General features: G+C 40.0%; 2 protein-coding genes across 2 annotated transcripts; both read right to left on the reverse strand.

Moving 5' to 3' along the window:
* Positions 1-122: 122 nt before the first annotated feature.
* LOC146488966 (von Willebrand factor A domain-containing protein 5B1-like) lies at positions 123-11,327 on the reverse strand. The gene is made up of 5 exons (XM_085115201.1): positions 8,484-11,327; positions 4,791-4,905; positions 3,157-4,394; positions 2,129-2,307; positions 123-1,705 (listed from the first exon to the last, which is right to left on the reverse strand). The coding sequence occupies exons 1-5, from the start codon at positions 9,719-9,721 to the stop codon at positions 1,032-1,034; spliced, it is 3,444 nt and encodes a 1,147-aa protein (XP_084971327.1). The 5' UTR covers positions 9,722-11,327; the 3' UTR covers positions 123-1,031.
* A 3,967-nt stretch (positions 11,328-15,294) lies between these two features.
* LOC146488967 (solute carrier family 25 member 35-like) lies at positions 15,295-17,775 on the reverse strand. The gene is made up of 2 exons (XM_085115225.1): positions 17,301-17,775; positions 15,295-16,476 (listed from the first exon to the last, which is right to left on the reverse strand). Exons 1-2 carry the CDS (start codon positions 17,688-17,690, stop codon positions 15,955-15,957), a joined length of 912 nt encoding a protein of 303 aa, XP_084971351.1. The 5' UTR covers positions 17,691-17,775; the 3' UTR covers positions 15,295-15,954.
* Between the last annotated feature and the right edge of the window lie 6 nt (positions 17,776-17,781).

Below are 17,781 nucleotides of genomic sequence, written 5' to 3' on the forward strand. Positions count from 1 at the left end.
GGATGGTCTCCACAAGAACTGCCCTAATTTAGTTCCCAATCCTTATTGCACGGTTGTCCTCCGAAAATTTCTTACGCGGGGCTCGCGATGTTGCACAGCAGACCCAAAAATACGAAAGGAAATTAACAAAACAGTTTATTTACTCCCGAACATATTTTACGGGTTAATTAAAACCACCCTAACTAGATAAACAACAAGGATATCTTTACCAGCGACGCTAGTTTAGTTATTTAGTTATTATACTCTTCATTAAAAAAACTAAGAACTTAAACACGCTCTCCAACATGAACGTCTACACAATTAGAAAGTGAAAAGGTTATCGTCATATTTACTCGACAATTAAAGCTCGCGGCGCTCATTAAATATTTCAGTGACTTCTCTATTCGGGGCATATCCGAGGACGGCGTTTATTCGAGGAAAGGGCTTATTAAAACTACTTACAAAGCATTTTAAACTAAAAAAGTAACTGCTGGTTCTCTTTTTCTTTTTTACTAAACTAAAAACAACGACAACAACAAACTCAGTTTAAAATGTGAATGTCAGTCTCCCTTGCAGGTGGTTTATACTACAAAACAGCTCTCTTGCGTTGATCCGTCATAAGGACGCGCGTTGCCTTCGAACGATTTAACAAGGGGAGGCATTTTCTTGAGTAATTTCGGTATCTCCAAGGCTTTCGTCCTGCTATACTTGTTTGCGAAGAGCATGAAATTGTAATGTCATGGAGATTTTAAAGTTCCTGGGCCAAAACTGTACAAAGATTCAGTAAGTACTATCTCTTGTATATAAAATATACAAGAGATATTCCTGCTACTAGATCACAAACAGGAAAATATCAACTGATTTTTTCAAAGGGCGAACTGGCCACATACGTAATCAGTTAAGACAAAAAAAGGCCAATTTTTCAAGCGGCAATCCATTTTCAAGAAAACTAGTTTACAAAAATGAACTATTATTTAAGTTTGCACTGATGAGGCTTTTGGCTGCTCCAAGGGTGAAAACGACCAGCCGACATTGTCTCTTTAAGCTGCTCACTAGTCGCGAAACCCGCGCCAGTCGCAGCCTCCAAATTTATCCTGAGGTGTGACGCACATTGAACCTGCAATGCTTGTTCTACGCGTTTCTGCTTCGAGTAACAGCAGTGCTTGGTAAGCGAGTGCTTTCATGTCCTCGGGTAAAAACCCGCGGGGGCACTGGATCCCGCGCATCCAGTCCTCCGCCTTCTTAGCTGCGAGGAACCACTCAGCTTCGAATTGTGGCCTTTTTCGATAGAACCAGCTCAGTGCAAGCGCAGTAGCCCACAGCTGCGAGCTGCTGTCGCATTTATCTGAATTCATCAACTCTTGAAGATCATCTGTGACGTACACCGAGTTATCGGCCAGTGGCGATGCTAGTTGTATACCGGTCAGCGGTAAGCCGAGCACTTCCGCGAAACAGTAATCCAGATTCCAGTTTCCTTGAGCGGATTGTAAACTAATCATGCGTACAAACGACAAATGCTTCCTGGTGCCAAACGTCAAGAAGCTATCGAGGCTGTTGGACGTGAGCAGCTTCGCTCTAACCTTGGACGGGTTTTGCTGCCTCTCACCAAGGACGCACCTGGTAGACAAGGGTGGAATGTGCTTACGAGGGCTTTTGCTCGGGGAATTGGTCGAAGACTCACAGTCTTTCCGCCATCCTCCGTCCTCGTTTTGGCTCTCTGGGGTTCCTTAAAAGAGACGCGTGATATAGTGTTAATAAATCATTCTACACATCCATGAAACTTGTCGTCATAAAGGCAGCCTGAAGTTGTTGGTTATTCAATGCGTTCGTTTTACAATAATTCGCACAAGCATAACCGCCGAGCAAAGCTAAAGTAATTGACTGTTTTCCGCGTTTATTTTGGTTTTGCTTTGATTGCTATGCTATGTGATTGGTTGGAAAACTCGCGCCACTTTCCCAGCTAATAAGAATAAAAAGCAAACTTGCTCGCACACATTTTCCCGCGCTCGGCGCTGGTGACACGCATTTGCTTCGAATTCTGATTGGTTTATTACGCTGTTTGTGTTTGTTGCGATTGGTTAGAGTAATTAGTTTTGTTTTGGGTTTTACGACACACAGTAGGCTTCATGCTTTTAATATCATTACGTACCCGTCCTCTCGAGGCGATAAAAATCCACTGGCTCTTCCCCAGATTCCTGGGCTGGATCATTTCCGCCCTCGGCAGAATATGACGACATATCATGGTCACTTCCATCTGGACTGGGGAGACGCCGGCCCAGGCCCACCGTGAAGCCGGAGCTTCTCTCTAAGACATTTACCTTTCTGTTGCTATGATTAAAGAAACGGAAAATGTAATTAGATAATAATGTCTCTGAGCTGCGGAGTTTAAAGTGTCGGTTTTGTCTCTTACACTCTTCCAAACTAATGGTTATCAACGGTCCTTATCGGCTCTATGAGATACACTGGAAAAGCCTCGAATATTAATATAATTCACCTTACAGAAAAAGATGGTGGCTGAAAAATTTACCACAATTGCGAATCTCATACAGCCAACGAATTAGGCGCATAGAAAGCCACATTTTTGGCTAAGTTCGTCCTTGTACTAACAACAATGTGTATGCTAGGATTGAAGTTTTTAGAACTTTTATGTGTATTTTTATTCGGGTATTTTGGGTTTTCGTACGCAAAGATGGGTAAATGTACCAGTCTCTCTTATACGGGCACCAAAGGGACACAGCCAAGTGTCCGTTATAAAAAGGAGCCTGTGCCCGTCGCGGCTCAGTGAGGTCAGTTATTTTAAACCCTTCACTGACAGCATTACGCATGTCATTTCCAGCTTTTCCCAACATCCCCGGTCCGATTCCCTGGCATTAGGATTTTTTGAAAATCAACCGGCAAATGCCCCACGGCGGGAACAAAAGAGCTGTTCAAATGCCCCATGGTACAGTTAAAATTAAATTGATTTCTATGTGTCTGTGCTTATCATCATTCTAATTAAAGTTAATGCGCGCCAAACTACGTCTCAAATCAGTTTTATTTTTCATTATCATTGCAGTAACCGTCTGTTCTGCGCATTTACCATCTCATTTCTGTCCTCCTTTCGTCCAACTTTAAATGTTGACTTAATATTTGTAATCAAAAATAGCTAAGCAAGAAAATGTGCCACGTTAAACTCACCCCAAGGCAGGGAGATTTTCCTTCTGAGGAAACTGCAAAGCGCTTAACACCTGGTCGTCATAGCAATACTGGTCACATGCCACCCGTGCTGTGTATCTAGAGTGGATGTTTGACAGCTGACTGATCCTCTTAATAATCTCAACAGTCTCAGAATTCTTAGAATCAAGCGACGCCTGCAGTTCTCTGATAAGCGATCGCGCTAAGAGCTGGTGGATTGTGGGACGCTTTGACGAGCCACCACTGCGATTCACCGGAAATGGAATCACTTGTTCAACTTCCTCTTCTCCAACATATCCCCGAATGTTTACGGCACCGAAGTCGTCGGGTACGCCGAGCTGGGAGAGAAATTCGCTGTTCTTGTAAATATGGACGGCGACTTTTCTTGTGTCCTCGAATTCCTCAAAAGTTGGGCTATCGTTACCCTTTTCCCTGTCTTTTGTTTCGTCTGCCAAATCTGTCTGCATTTCAGCCATGGTTTTCTTGCTCTCATCTGGACTCTTATCGTTTTCCTCCATGCTGAATCCAACGCCACTGTCCCGTTCGTGGGCTCGCGCGAGTTTTGGTGATCGCTGGCTCTCTTGGGAATTACTATCGCGTATGAAGTCGTCTTTGATGTCATTGAAAAAGCTACCAAAGTTAATCTCGAAAGAAACGTCGTCTCGCACTGGGGTACCGGGTGGTTTGAAGTTGTCGGAGTACCTAGTGTTGTTGTTCGCCTCGAAAGGATCGCCGTTTTCAAGTTCACTTTCGCCAGCGGTTTCTTCCTTATACCCCCCGCACATGCGCAGTAGAAGCCCATCGGCAATGGCTTCTATCGTATCTGGCTCAGGTACGTTCGCCATCTCGGCGTCAAAGCTGTCTTGCGCGGTAAACTTTGCTTCGTTGTTCTCTTTCTCAGACTTGTCTTCACTCAGCCGTTGCGTTTCACCATCCGCTTCCATCAACAACTGGTCTTCAGACAGCAGATCGCATTCGTCTTCAAACCAAAACACTTTAACAGAGCTGTTAGAGAACGACCGCATGCTCCAATCCATTTTTCGTTTTAACGGTGTCCTTGGGGACTCCTTTTCCTCACCAGGAGGGCGATATAGAATCCCATAGATCACCAGCCGGTTATTATTCTGCACAAACGGCTGAAGCTGTGGCGTCTGTATGACGTCATAGCCTTCAGGGAGGTGCCAGCTGACCTCTATGTCTGCGATTGCGGGCTGAAGCGCTTCTGCGAGAGCTGACATTACCTGGATAAACAAGTCAAGTCAAACTGTCAGAATTACCAGAAATGGCTTAACAAAAGCACACTTGAATGATAAAAGCCCACTGCGTCAAAGTATAACCTTATCCGAATGCTATGCAGCCAAACTTCTTTGAAATAGTTAACGCGTTTTACAAGCTGCAAACTGCAATAAACGTCAACAGTTATCCCAGGAAAGCAGCCGAATCTGCACGTGACAGACGTATGGATGGAAATACAGTCGAACGCAACCCATTCTAGGCCGCTAAACATGTTGCCTTTCCAACTTGCTGGACCTATTGTTTTGTGGCGTTCTCGTCGTTACTTAATATTCATGGGGTTTACTGAAACACAGTTTGGGGAGAGGAGTTAAACCATTTATCTAAAGGAAGTTATCCTTTACCTTTACAGGCATCCTTTCATCATCAGCTATGAAATGCGCCTGACCTCTCCCAGCTCCTGCCACGCCCTGTACTAGGTTGGGACATGCTTCAGGTCCAATACCAAACGTGTAAAACCTAGCAAACACACACAAAAATAACAAATCAAGGTGTTAATATCGTCTAATTCGGATTCTTGTTCACATCATGATCAAACGAGTTGAGCCCACTTGAAATTAGCCTTGCAGTAGGCACAACAGCGTAGGAGCAGTACTTACCTGTAGTGCTGTTTATTATGCTGTACAAGGTGGTTCTAACTCGTGAGTCTATGAACGAAATCATAAAGTGTGACCATTCAAGTGAAAGCTACTGGGCAGTACTTTCCTGTGGTGCTGTTTGTTATGCTGTACAATGTGGTTCTAACTCTTGAGTCTATGAACGAAATCTTAAAGTGTGACCATTCAAGTAAATGCTACTAAGCAGTACTTTCCTGTGGTGCTGTTTATTATGCTGTACAATGTAGTTCTAACTCTTAAGTCTATGAACGAAATCTTAAAGTGTGACCATTCAAGGGAAAGCTACTAAGCAGTGGTTTCCTACAGTGCTGTTTATCATGCCACATACGGCGGTTCTACCTTTTGTGAACGCAGATAAAATCCTAAAGTGTGACCATTCAAATGAAAGCTATTGAGCAGTACTTTCCTGTGGTGCTGTTTATTATGCTGTACAAGGTGGTTCTAACTTTCGAGTCTGTGGATGAAATACCTCAGTTCTGTGGTGCTGTACAAGATTCTAACTTGTAGTCTCAAAATGAATTGATCCTAATTGTGAAACCGCTACTACGCAAAACTTTACTCATCGAGGTACTGTTTATTATGTTGTGCAAATTTAAACGTGGCTCTAACTTTCGAGTCTGTTGATGAAAGCCTTAAAGTGCGATGTTTTTAAAATGAAAGTTCTATCATGTGGTCCACTTGTTTTTTTTTTTTTTTTTTTCAAAATGCAAGTTGCATTTTGTTTTCAAAATTTTAGGCTACCTTTACTCAGAGTGAATGGCAAATAGAAACTAAGAAATGACGAAAAACATAAAAATGTTGAGCCGATTTCATTTTATTTAGCCGAAAAAAGGTGCTCATTGATATCCGCAATTCGGTACCATTACCTAAATCTGTTTGCAGCTGGTTTTAGCTTTTCAACTCGCTGTGAAAATTGAGAATTTGTTCCGTGCTGAATACGTCACTTTCCTTTATAAATGCGGCTTTTGAAGGTAGGTGATGGAAGACAGGCCTTACAAGAATAGTTCAATTTAAACCATTAAATTTACTGCCTTAAAACTGCCATTGAAGCGGCCGCCTTTAATGACGCCGTCTGATATCTTTATGTCGGTTGTTGTAATTTTTTTTATTGCGCCAGAAACACGGAATCTGAGTTCAAAACTGGCTGATTCCCAGCGTCATTCGAATGTGATCGAAATTCTTACTATTTCGCGCCTTCGTCAAAAACGGAACCAAAACAAGCTCACGGATCGAAAGTTATAAAGGAAGAGTAACATATAGAATTTTGGCAAATCATTGCAAGCAGAAAAAGATCCGTGCTTACAAAAAAAATCGGATTTGGCCGTAAAGTCAATGCACGATCACGATTTTGAGACAGTTGCAACAACTCGGAAGTTGTGGAGGAAAGAGGAAATGCAGTGTAAAAAGCAACTTTTAGAAAGTTTATGAATAAGTTCATTTTCTTTTAAACACGACAGATAAGCAATTGCGACAAGCATCTTAGCGAGTCGTCTTTTCATGTAAATTAGCACTTCCGGAGTTTCACTTCTATTTTTTTGCTTGAACTTTGAAATTACCACCTGTCTTTGCTTTCTTCCTTTGTTTGCATTAATTGATATGCTAGTGACAGCATCACCTTATCCGACGAAAATTTCCCCCTACCAAGAACTGGAAATTAGTTTTATTTCGAAACGATGGCAACACACAGACAGAGCACCGTAGAAAACTTCTCAGGCCATTTAGAGTAAACAAACTCCTATTCACCATCCATATCCAATATATACACCCGACGCAGTTTGTAATCCTACCGAAATATATGCGAAAGTGCATAATACACGTGTTTCATTAACTGAAAAGTCATCCAAAATTATTTACATTTATAGTGCTGGCCTGCTTATTGGAGTTTTCGAGATGATTTGCAGGCTTTGTGTATCCGAAATTGCTTTAAAATTTTGAAAATTATTTTTTATCTATTCATCGGCGCTACATTTTTCATTACTTAGATAGTGAGCGATATCGTTTAATATTTCTGTACCAGTAAGTGTTAATTCAAATTTGCGGCAGTAAATTAAACGCCATGAAAAAAATTCAAAGTGTTTGTACGTTGGGCTTTAAGTTACGCTTTAAACTTTGGCCGCATAGCGACTCCGCTGAATCAAGCTTTCAACTTGTCATTTCAACTATCTTTTGTTTCAATTTTCCGATTAAATATACCCTGAGTAAATGAAAAACTGCTTCAGATACGCGACGCCTCTTCAGTTAAATTTTCTTCAAATCCTTTTCCGGCTAGAGCGCGGCGAGTAATTACCCAAATATAAAAGCATAAAGTTATGGATGTCGAAAGAAATGACAGACACTTTGCTTCAAGTCTGTGCTTTAATTTGAAAATGCCAAAAACTAAAATCCTACGTTCAAACCCGAGTTTAATAGGTTTTTAATCTAGATGGACGAAAAATGAAAGAATTTAGAAGATATATTGTTCAACAAATGAACAGAATGGACTTTTCTACTTCAAAACATGTAGTAGATTAACAATACTTAGTAAATTTGTATTTTAAATTCAAAGCAAAGTTGCTGTTTTTTTTCTGTTGACGGAAAAGGGCAAATATTAAAACCAAAATTCTACTCGAGTTTTCAAAACAATATCTTGCGTCCGTAGCTTGAGAGGAAAACTATATCAACATCAGATTACAATTGGCCTCGAAGAAACTATCAAATATGAATATAGACTTTGAACAATCTGTAAAACGCCAAGTTAAGGATCTTAGCAAAATATTGCGATATGTTTACCCCAGCATAATGAGAAGTGTATATTGATTTGAGAATCGAGCACAATGTACAGGAAATAAAACTTTTATCCATAGTCAAAAACATGAATGAAGATGTTTAACAGTAAACATTGTTACTTCTTAGAGCAACGGGATGAGTTTTCTACAAAGAATTTTTAACCGCGCAAATTTTGTTTCACTGAGTGGAAAGTTATAGTCATGCACGGAAAACAGGCCATGTTTTGCGATTCTGTATACATCGAGAAACGCGGCTTTATTTTGAACAGAGGAATATGTTGGGCTTTTCATTTCACCAGCTAATTATTTTTAAGTTTGTAACTATATCAGTAGAAGATCACGTACCGATAATTTTCCAATTCGAGATCTATGCACAGGCGAGGTCAACTGACAAAAATTGCCCGCCAGAAACGCAAAACACTCTTATAACCTTGGCAACACTGACTCGGAACAAAATTTTAGACACGCACGGCAACACAGATTTTCGCTAAAAAACGATAAAAAGTACCACATTATATTCTGCCAATAACTATAAGAATAACCGTTCTCAGAGTTTTTTTCTCTGCCTCGTCAAAAACCCACAAGCATGTTGCAGAAAGAAATGAATTTATGACCAAAGATGTTTTCATAAAACGAATGAACATTGACAACTTACCGAGTTGTATAGGAATTTCGGCGGACAAAATCCACAACTTCAACAGTGTTTGATACTCCACCGTCAGTCAACATGAATACTGTTCTGCCTGTCCCGGGTCTGATGGGTTTTTCAAAGATGAACTCCAAAGGGAGCAATAGATTCGAGCCACCGAGATCCGCTCTCATTTTGTGAACGTAAGCGCAAGCCTTTCCTAGCGTTGTTTCGTTGTACGGCTGACTTTCTTGGAATAGACTTCGATAATATGAACCGAATCCGATGATATTAAAGTAGCAACTCGTGGGTAAACTCTTGAGAAAAAGTATCAACGTTTCTTTGACATGAAAAATATGATCTCCGCTCATACTTCCACTCCGATCAACAAGAAAGATGTATTCCCCGACAGCAACAAGGTTGGAAAGTCGCGGGGTGTAGTTTATCATAATGGCAGCTTTCTTGTGAAAATCTTCGATAGAATCCGACTGGCTTGCGTTATCCATTTTGTCTTCAGCCGTCGACGAGTTGAAATCTTTCTTACCTTCCTCGATCAGGACGTAGGGATCAAATGGATGCGACAGGTGAAGAACAACTTCTAGTTCGCGATCGTACGTGTGCGCTTCAGCGATTGTAATGTGAATTCGAGAAGCGTTTACAGCTCGACAATCAGCGTCAACTTGGATAGCGTGCGTCCGAGATGAACACCCGGCTAATAAACAAGGCGCGGAGACTTCCAGTTGAAGTTCAAAGCTGTAAGGTTCTTGCGTCTTGCGTGGATGGTTGGAAATGAGCATTTGCGAACCGTAAATTTCAGATTCAACGTCTTCCTCGCTTGCCAGCCGCGGCGTGAAAACGGACGGCAGAATAAACAGAGAGCCACCGGTCGCTTCGTCAGTTCCGAGTTCTGTAATCAAAGTCACTTGAACAAATACAGAGGTAAGTGGAGGAATTCTTCCCAAACTCAAGGAAAATAGATCATCGTCTCGCTCCTCTAAAGCGAACGTGTGTTTCTCGGTATTTCGAGTAATGATCTCCGAGACTTGTGAGCTAACATGTCGCTCTTCTATAGTCGCTTCGAATTCTACCACAGTCGCCCTCTCATCTTGCGGAAAAATAAATAAACCTTCCACATCGTACTCGCAGTCGTTATAATACGTCAAGGTGGCTAAAACACGCGCCGCAAAACCATTCACTTCAGCAAAAATACTCGAGGCTTTAAGCTGAAGGTTAGAGTTTGTGTGTCGATTCACGAGGCCAGTCATGTTTTCATTTCAGCAGCAGACAATTTCGTTATCGATTTGCTCAAATTCATCAATTCTCTCCTCCAGCAATCCAAGCTGTTTTTCAAATAATTTATTCGCGCGTCGAGTTATTTCGGAAACAAAAGAAAGACAACAAACGCTGAGGCGAATTGCGGCTCTCTGTCGAGTTGGGGTTTATCTCTCCGACTATTTAAAAAAAAAATCCACTCTAATATTCATAAACTCCAGATGTACGTCTTATTCTAATTTCACCGGTGCGCCTAAGGTTTTTGACTTGAACACAATTTATTATCGAAGACTTTGTTAGGCGCAACATCCGTTTTAAACTCACTGACCAATAAATGAAGTTCGCGCGCCACTCAATTAAGGCGGGAATCCTTTAAAATTCACGCGCGTGACGCACGAGCTCACAAATCAGCCAATCAGCGCGGAGAAATTGACCAAAACTATCCCCTTCTTTCACGCATTAGCCAATCACGTTGCTGTTTCATCTCCAATTGTGCACGCTTTTTGTAATTGACAAACAGGAGTTGAAACATGATTGTTTCGTTTCACTTCTGAATATATTTTTTATTTTTAGATGATAGCTTATTTTTTCCTTAACACACGAAAAGCAGCGATTTTTTTTCGGCATCGATTGTTGGCGGTTTCGTCTGAATGATTTTGTTCGGGTAGAAGGTGTGCATTTATAAATCAACTTTTACTATGTTATGAATCACAAATTTTTGCGATATTATTTAAGTAAATTGTTTACGTCTACCATAATATTATTCAGAAAACCTACAAAATTAAATCTTCTTTAAAAATTCTAATCTCGATCAACATTCAAAACGTGAAAAAAAGAAAACAAAAGTTGCAAATATTTCTCGCTTTTCGTTTTCGTTCATAATTATTCAGCTTATGTAGTCACTAACTCGTGAAAAACAAAATCATTTCCTCGCCGGTAAAATTAAAGAAATGACTTCGCTTCGTTTTACCACAAATCGGATCCGGCAGAACACTAAAAGTAAAATTGCTCTGGATTTCATTGGTTCTTATCGCATTTTTAACGCATTGACTAGTCAAAGTTTTGTTTCGTGGGCCGGATGAAGGAAAAAAATGGCTGAAAACCAATCAATTTTGTTAAAAAGAAAATTCCTGTCATCTCTAAGTGCCACAATTTTTTTTTCGTGAGAAGCTACCGCGAAAAGCGAACCAGACACCGTCTTGGTCACCGAGCGTCTTCAGTTCGTATCATCATCCTTTTGCTTCAAGGCCGCTCTTCCCAAAGAAAAAAAAAAAAACTCTAACCTCTGGTTCTCACGGTATTTGAACCTAACAAGTAATATTGTTCAAGACAAATCAATGTAGACCTAATTTAAAAACCTTTCAGTCGCGTCGCAATTTCAAGTTCTAGATAAGAATCGCCGGAATCTGCGCTCTTGTCAAATTTTATGCCATTCACGTTTCAAAGTGAGCTGTATTACTTGTTGATGGATTAGGGAATTAACTTTGTAGTGTATGATGGTGTTAAATTGAAGCCATGAAATTCCCACTGAGTATTAGGGGCTGTTGACATGGAGGGAGGAAGATCCTAGTACTAGGAAGATCCGAAAAGGCGGGAAAAACTGTTTGCTTTACATGCAGAAATTTCGGCCGAGGTGGTTACGAAGTGGAGAAAGAAACTAAGAAGAATAACTGTCGGCCTTGAGCAGCTGAACGCCCGGCTGTCGCAATGTTTGTTCTTTTTTGTCCCTTGTGCTGGGATCTTCCGAGCGAAAGTAGTTTACATGGTGCTTGGATCTTCCAAGTGCTAGGATCTTCCTATCTTTCAGCTGAGAAGTTCCTATCACTAGGAAGATCCTAGGGCTATGGCCAAGTACACCTTTTTGCATGTAAACTGAATAGAGAAAACATATGGCGCTAGGATGATCCGCCTTCTAGGATCTTCCTAGTGCTAGGATCTCCCTCCCTCCATGTAAACAGCCCTTAAGTCCTAGTAAGGAAATGGCAGACCGCAACGACCAAAACACTCTTAAGAGTTCAACGTGAAAGCATAAATCCACCGTCAAACGCGGGCGGGAAATTTAGCGGTTCGTTTAACTTCCTCTGATCGTTTTTACTGAAATGAACTCGTTTGTGGCTTCGCCTCGATATTGAACGAGCCTTTTTCGAGCCCCGGTCCACACAGCTGCGGCTCAATCGTTTTTGCCGGGCCTATCATCTGAAGAACACGGACACTGGTAAAACGCTCCAACTTTTGAAAATGTAATCTCGTCAGCGATCGTTGAGATATTTTCAAAAGCCTGGTAGAGTTTTCGATCATTCGATGAGCAAAATCTTATAAGTAGTGTGGGTTTTGAACTGTAAACACCAAAATGTGAACAAAAATATTTTGCTATTTTTGGCCTAACACCGAAAGGAGACTATTCTTAAGAATTTTGAAATTATTGATTGATGAAAAAAAAAAACCTTTCAATGTCAATTTGTGGCTACATACGTGACCAGGTTGACATTAACGAGGTGAAAATTATTGACAATCTTGAAGCACTTCGTTTTGCGGTGTTAATTAGACATCGCTCTAGTTTAATGATTTTTGGTCACATTTCCGATTCAGCAAAAATTAAACTATTAGGCGCGTTCTTCCTACTTCTGTGTTTCAATATATAGAATTGTCTTCACATTTTGTTTGTTTCACATCTTCACATCCTGTTTGTTTTTGAAAACAAACAGGAAATGAGGTCAGTGGAAAACACTGAGTTGAAATAAAAATTAATAAAAATAAAAAGTTATAATCAGAGACTAAGCGACAAGATTAGTACAAGTCGATGGGAAAATTAATACGTTTCTAATTTTGAACTTTTTCAAAGAGACTAAGTAAAGCAAATGTATTTGACGATGCAAGCTACACTAATGGACTCAATTCGCAGTCACTCTAAAATGTTTTCTTTTCAGTTTGTGTTTCAGTTAAAAGTTGCTCTTGAGTATTTCAAATCGATCGTCCCTCAAAACCTTCACCTGTCCTCCTACGGGATTTCACAGGCATCCCACCTTCCCTTTACGCTGGAGCAGGTAGCCCACTTCTCAGGGGGCAAATTTTATAACAAATGAATGAACTATATGAGAATCGATCGGACTCGGTCGAGGCTTTCATGTAAATGACAGAAGTCTCAACTGCAAGGTGACTGGTCTAGTTGAGACTGATTCAATTATAATTTACTGTTAAGAACTGAGCAGAACGTTTTGTTATCAACAAAGTAAATTCTCTAATTCTGACATATTGAAACGTTATCCGACGTTTTCTAAAACAGATATCATCTTGCTTGAGATTAAAAAGCTTATTCTCAGCAACGACTAATATACGAACGCGTGAAAAGTCATTCACTGGCACGTAATTAGAGAAATATGAGTTAAATAACGTACATTATTTCGGTTTCGTTTTGTCTCAAATCCGCTGCTTTAACTGAAAGTAAAATTTTTTGGATTTCATTGGTTCTTATCACATTTTCATCGAAAATGATTCAGTACCGAAATCTTTGTTTTATCATAAACGCGATTAAAAGCAAAAGACGAAGATGAAAAGAAAGCTAGTTGAAAGCCGGACTTTTGTAAAGGGCTTCTTCTTTGTGGCTATCATATGAACCTAAATAATAATGCTATGTTCCGAAAACCACGCATGTCAAGAAAATAAGGAAAAGTCAAATGATGCATGAATTGCAACTAATTTGGTTTAAATTTAGGATGCTCCGTTAAGTAATATCGACCGCTTTTTGCAGTCTAAGCCGGAATTTAAATTTACAACCAGAAAAAGTGCGATGTGTTTTGATTGAAATCCAGAAATTGGAGCAACTGATGTCCAAAGATGCATTAGAAAGAGTTTCGTTAATATTTAATTTAAAAGGTTAAAATAAACATGAACATAACTTTTTTTTCCCAATCAGTAGTACAGTATAGGCTCATGTAAATTTATCGAAAGTCAATTTTGTTCATTAAAAGACAATTCTTGACGACGATCTGGGATGACCAACTCCGCTTTCTTGTCAGTCAAGATGGCTGAAATTCAGTGAAAGCCGCGCTACTTTGCGACCATCTGCCGGACGCTGGAAAAACCTTCAAGGAAGCTCGTCACCTTTGATCAGTCCATCTTCTATCTGCAATTTTATGACTGATAATGAAACGCACTTCTCTGCAAATATACACCTGTCACCGGGCAAATAGGAGATGATATTATGTCACCTTCGATCACTCTCTCTTCACTTTTAACTAATTACTTGTGTAATTCATTTAGCGAGCTTTGTTGTTCTTGTATTGATAATTAAATCTCGTATCTTGCGACATAAAAGGAAGATCGGTAAACAAATATTGGGTTAATGTGAACTTTGTATGGCTTGATTAAAGGGAAAGTGTCTCGGAAAAATAAGGAAATTTCGCTTACGTAATTTCTAAGTTCTATATCGAATTGCAACCAAATGCACACAAATTGGATAAAGAGATTCTACAAACGTAAAAAACAAAAAAAAAAAAGAAAAAAAAAAAGGGGAAAAAAAAGAAAAGAAAGAATTATAATAAAAAATAACACAAACAAACACAACTCTCATAAAATAGTCTGAGGATAAATTGCAGGATTACTGAAAGATGGCAGTAGATTGAAGTTTATAAAATTCAGTTGGTTTCGCGACAAGCAATCCACAAAATAATAGGTAAAAGGTTCAAAGCTCCATTCCGAAGGAAGTTTGTGCTTTTTAACTATATAACTTTTTCTCAGTTTACATTACTTCCCTTTCATCAGTTTTTCCCTTTTTTATTAAAGATATTTGGCTACTGTTTTAAGAAATCACATTATGACAGCCTGCGTTGTCTCTTTACTTGTTTCATAAAATTTCTGAAAGATAAACTTCCGAAGCTTTGAAACGAGTAAAAATGGAAAGAGACGAGTAACTGATTATTGGAACATAGACTGACAAAAGAAAACTTAAGGATCGAGCGAAAGCGAATAACATCGAGATAACTCAGTCTTCGAAAGTTTTCACCTTTTGTATTTAATATCCTGTACAACAGCTGTTACAAGTGCCATTTCTCAGATCTCTCACTAAAGATAGTGATACCACTCTTCAAAATTTGGCTGTCGCCTGTGCATGCCATTCGAGGAAGAAAACTATCACCGGACCGAAAATTTTCTTGTGAAGTTGGTATCAGCTGCTCGCTCAAATGTATTGAAAACTTCAGAACAAAAAACTAATGAACAAAAATCTTCTTTTAGTTTTGATTTGTTTGGGTTAATCTTTGTAACGATTTGCGTGTACTGAAAATACTAGTCCTCGTGAAAACTTGACACAAACGCAGTGCGCGGAAACACATCGCGCGCGGAAAATTCACGTGATTTCGCGCGTTCAGACTCAAGGGTAGAAGTGTGCTTAGCCGCAAAGGACTGTGGACGGTATCCTATCAATTTTTAAGCATCAAACCTGGACAGAAAAAAGGAACTCACTTGAAACATTGGACTGTGACAACACACAGAAAGACCTAGTATGGTCGACGGAGGGAGCAGAATGTCGCTATTCCGATGTCAAATGTTGCATACAGACGAACACGAATTTACGCTAATTTTATTATGTTTTATTGTCATTTATGATTGGAACTTGTCTTACATCTTAATGACATTTTATTACTACTTATTAACACAAGAATACCTATCAGAGTATTACCCGTCAACGGTCACACAATACACAAAGAATCCGAAGACAAAACTTTGGGGCATTTTATGTCACAACAACTCACTGGTAAAGAGATATGTAGCAATCAATTGAGAAAGCTAGCCCATTGAAATCCAATCCACAGCTTAACGAACTTTTGGAAATTCCAAAGATATTGAGAAAGCACAAAAATGTATTTCTTAACCATTTGTATATGTGTAACAAAATGTTCAAATACTTGCTGCATTGACAATAACCAGCAGATCAGCAAAGAGGATGATAAGATGTGCTTGTGCAACCTGTGAAAGGCTGATTATATGTGCATCCAATAGCAGAAGAACTATAAGTTAAAGAAGATTATGCACAATATTATTTTGCTGTCACACTGCTGACAGAAGAACATTTTACCATCCTCAACTTGTAGCTGTGCTTTTGTATTTGCTAAATAATGAATGAGAATAACATTGACCTTAATAATAATGAAGTAAAAAAATCAAAATTAAAACCCTTCACCGTTTTCTGCCATTGTTAATTCCCATCAGCACTGTTGTCACAAAAATACTACATTGAGGAAGACAGCTTCTTTATCTGATCCCAAAAGAGCAAGCTTAAAATGGTATGAGGACCAATTCTAAAGTAGTGTGGCCCTACACCTTTAAAAAACCCAGTCAGTCCTTCTTGCTTAGAAATTTTAATAAAACAGTCCACAAAACCATTGTAGAGGAGGCCCTTGCCACTTGCAGAGGTACCTTGATTATATAGTCGTGTACTTACCACGTCGAAAGGCGTCATGCATGTTACCACGGCAATACTACTGACCATACTTGCCGAGGTTGGAATGAGCCAGCTGCCCTTGTTGAAGAAGTCTTTTTCAGCAATTTTTTCCTTGACTGTGGAAAACGTAGACAACTGCACAGAAGATCCGACCATGACACGAGCCAAGGCTCCAGTAACACCTCTCCAGAGACCCTTGATCCCAAACTGCTGGTAAATTCCACTTAGCGCACTGATAAACCCACTGTGCTTGTGCTGATATCCAACTGCAATTTTGTCTGCTGCTTGTGATTGAAGGTGTGTCTTGACCTGTCATGGAAATAAGGGGTTTATACATGTGCGATTTAGGGATAAAACTGTGTTGTCTGTAATCATATAGGGCATGCAAAAACATCAGGGTGAGTGCATAAATAATCAAACAAAAAAGAAACGTGGTATATCCAAGTGCTTTGGATCTCGAACATGAACAGGAAAAACTACAACATTCCCCCTACCCTGAGCAACTACACAGGAAATTGAACTTTTGAAGAGATTGACTAGTTCAAATTCCTTCTCCACCCCCCCCCCCCCCCTTCCCCACCACCACCAAGTCATTAAGAACCTATTCAAGCTTTGTGGTTTGATCCCTTTCTTGAGTGGCCCATTCCCACACAAAGGGATTTACTCCTCAGGAATGGGACAATAAAGATCACTTACTTACTTTCTTGGTCAAATGCCCAAGGGTATGACTTGGCAGCCAGATAGGGGTGTACTGAGGTTTTAAATTAATTGGCACATTTGTATTAATCAGAGATTATCATTTTATTGACAGCATAGGTGGTTTTCATTGCCGCCATGCTGGTGGACAAAACAAAAGAAAATTTGCTCACACAGTTTGCATAAAAAATGGCAGTTAACTCCCCGAGGAGAAAAATCTTACTGTTCCTTTCCACCAACATGACCGCTATGACGTCACATGCAAACCATCAAGACCTTCTGGCAACTGAGACGCACCGTCGTGACAAATGGCGTTACACCTTAGTCACGCAATATTCGAGGAGAAACAAAACTGCCTGAGTACTTTGTTGAGAAGATCTTTTGCTCCAGGAAGCATTAACGGCACAAAACACTCATATTTAAGTTCCAAAACTCACCATGTACGCAGGACTCCCTAGAAATGCCCCAAGAGCACCGGACACTGCCCCAGCAATCAGACACCGCCAGAAGACGATTTTGCCTTCACTGTTTGCGGTCAGTTCTAAGTTGGTGAAAACTTGATACGATCCTAGTCGGACTCCATTCATCACTGCTTGGTAAGCTAGAGCGGGTGCGAGTCCGCTTTGTATTGATCTAAGGCCGTCATATCTGGCGATCGTATAAAAGGCGTGGAAAGCGTTTCTGTAGTGTCTGGCGTACGTTCCTCGCGCTTTTAGTTCTCCTTGAAGTTGCATGCGTGTTTTTACCACCTCTAAAGGATTTGTGAAAAAGCAAGCGCAACATGCTGCTGTTCCACCTAAGCCGAATTCTTTTAGCTGTGATAGCATTCTTAAAACGGTGAAGTACAAAACAAACAAGCCCTTGCAAGCTACTAGGTTGTACTTCGGTAAATCGGCCGCCGTTTTCAAGGAAAAATGT

This window comes from Pavona decussata, unplaced genomic scaffold (assembly GCF_977016875.1).
Source record: "Pavona decussata unplaced genomic scaffold, jaPavDecu1.1 SCAFFOLD_8, whole genome shotgun sequence".
NCBI classification, from domain to species: domain Eukaryota; kingdom Metazoa; phylum Cnidaria; class Anthozoa; order Scleractinia; family Agariciidae; genus Pavona; species Pavona decussata.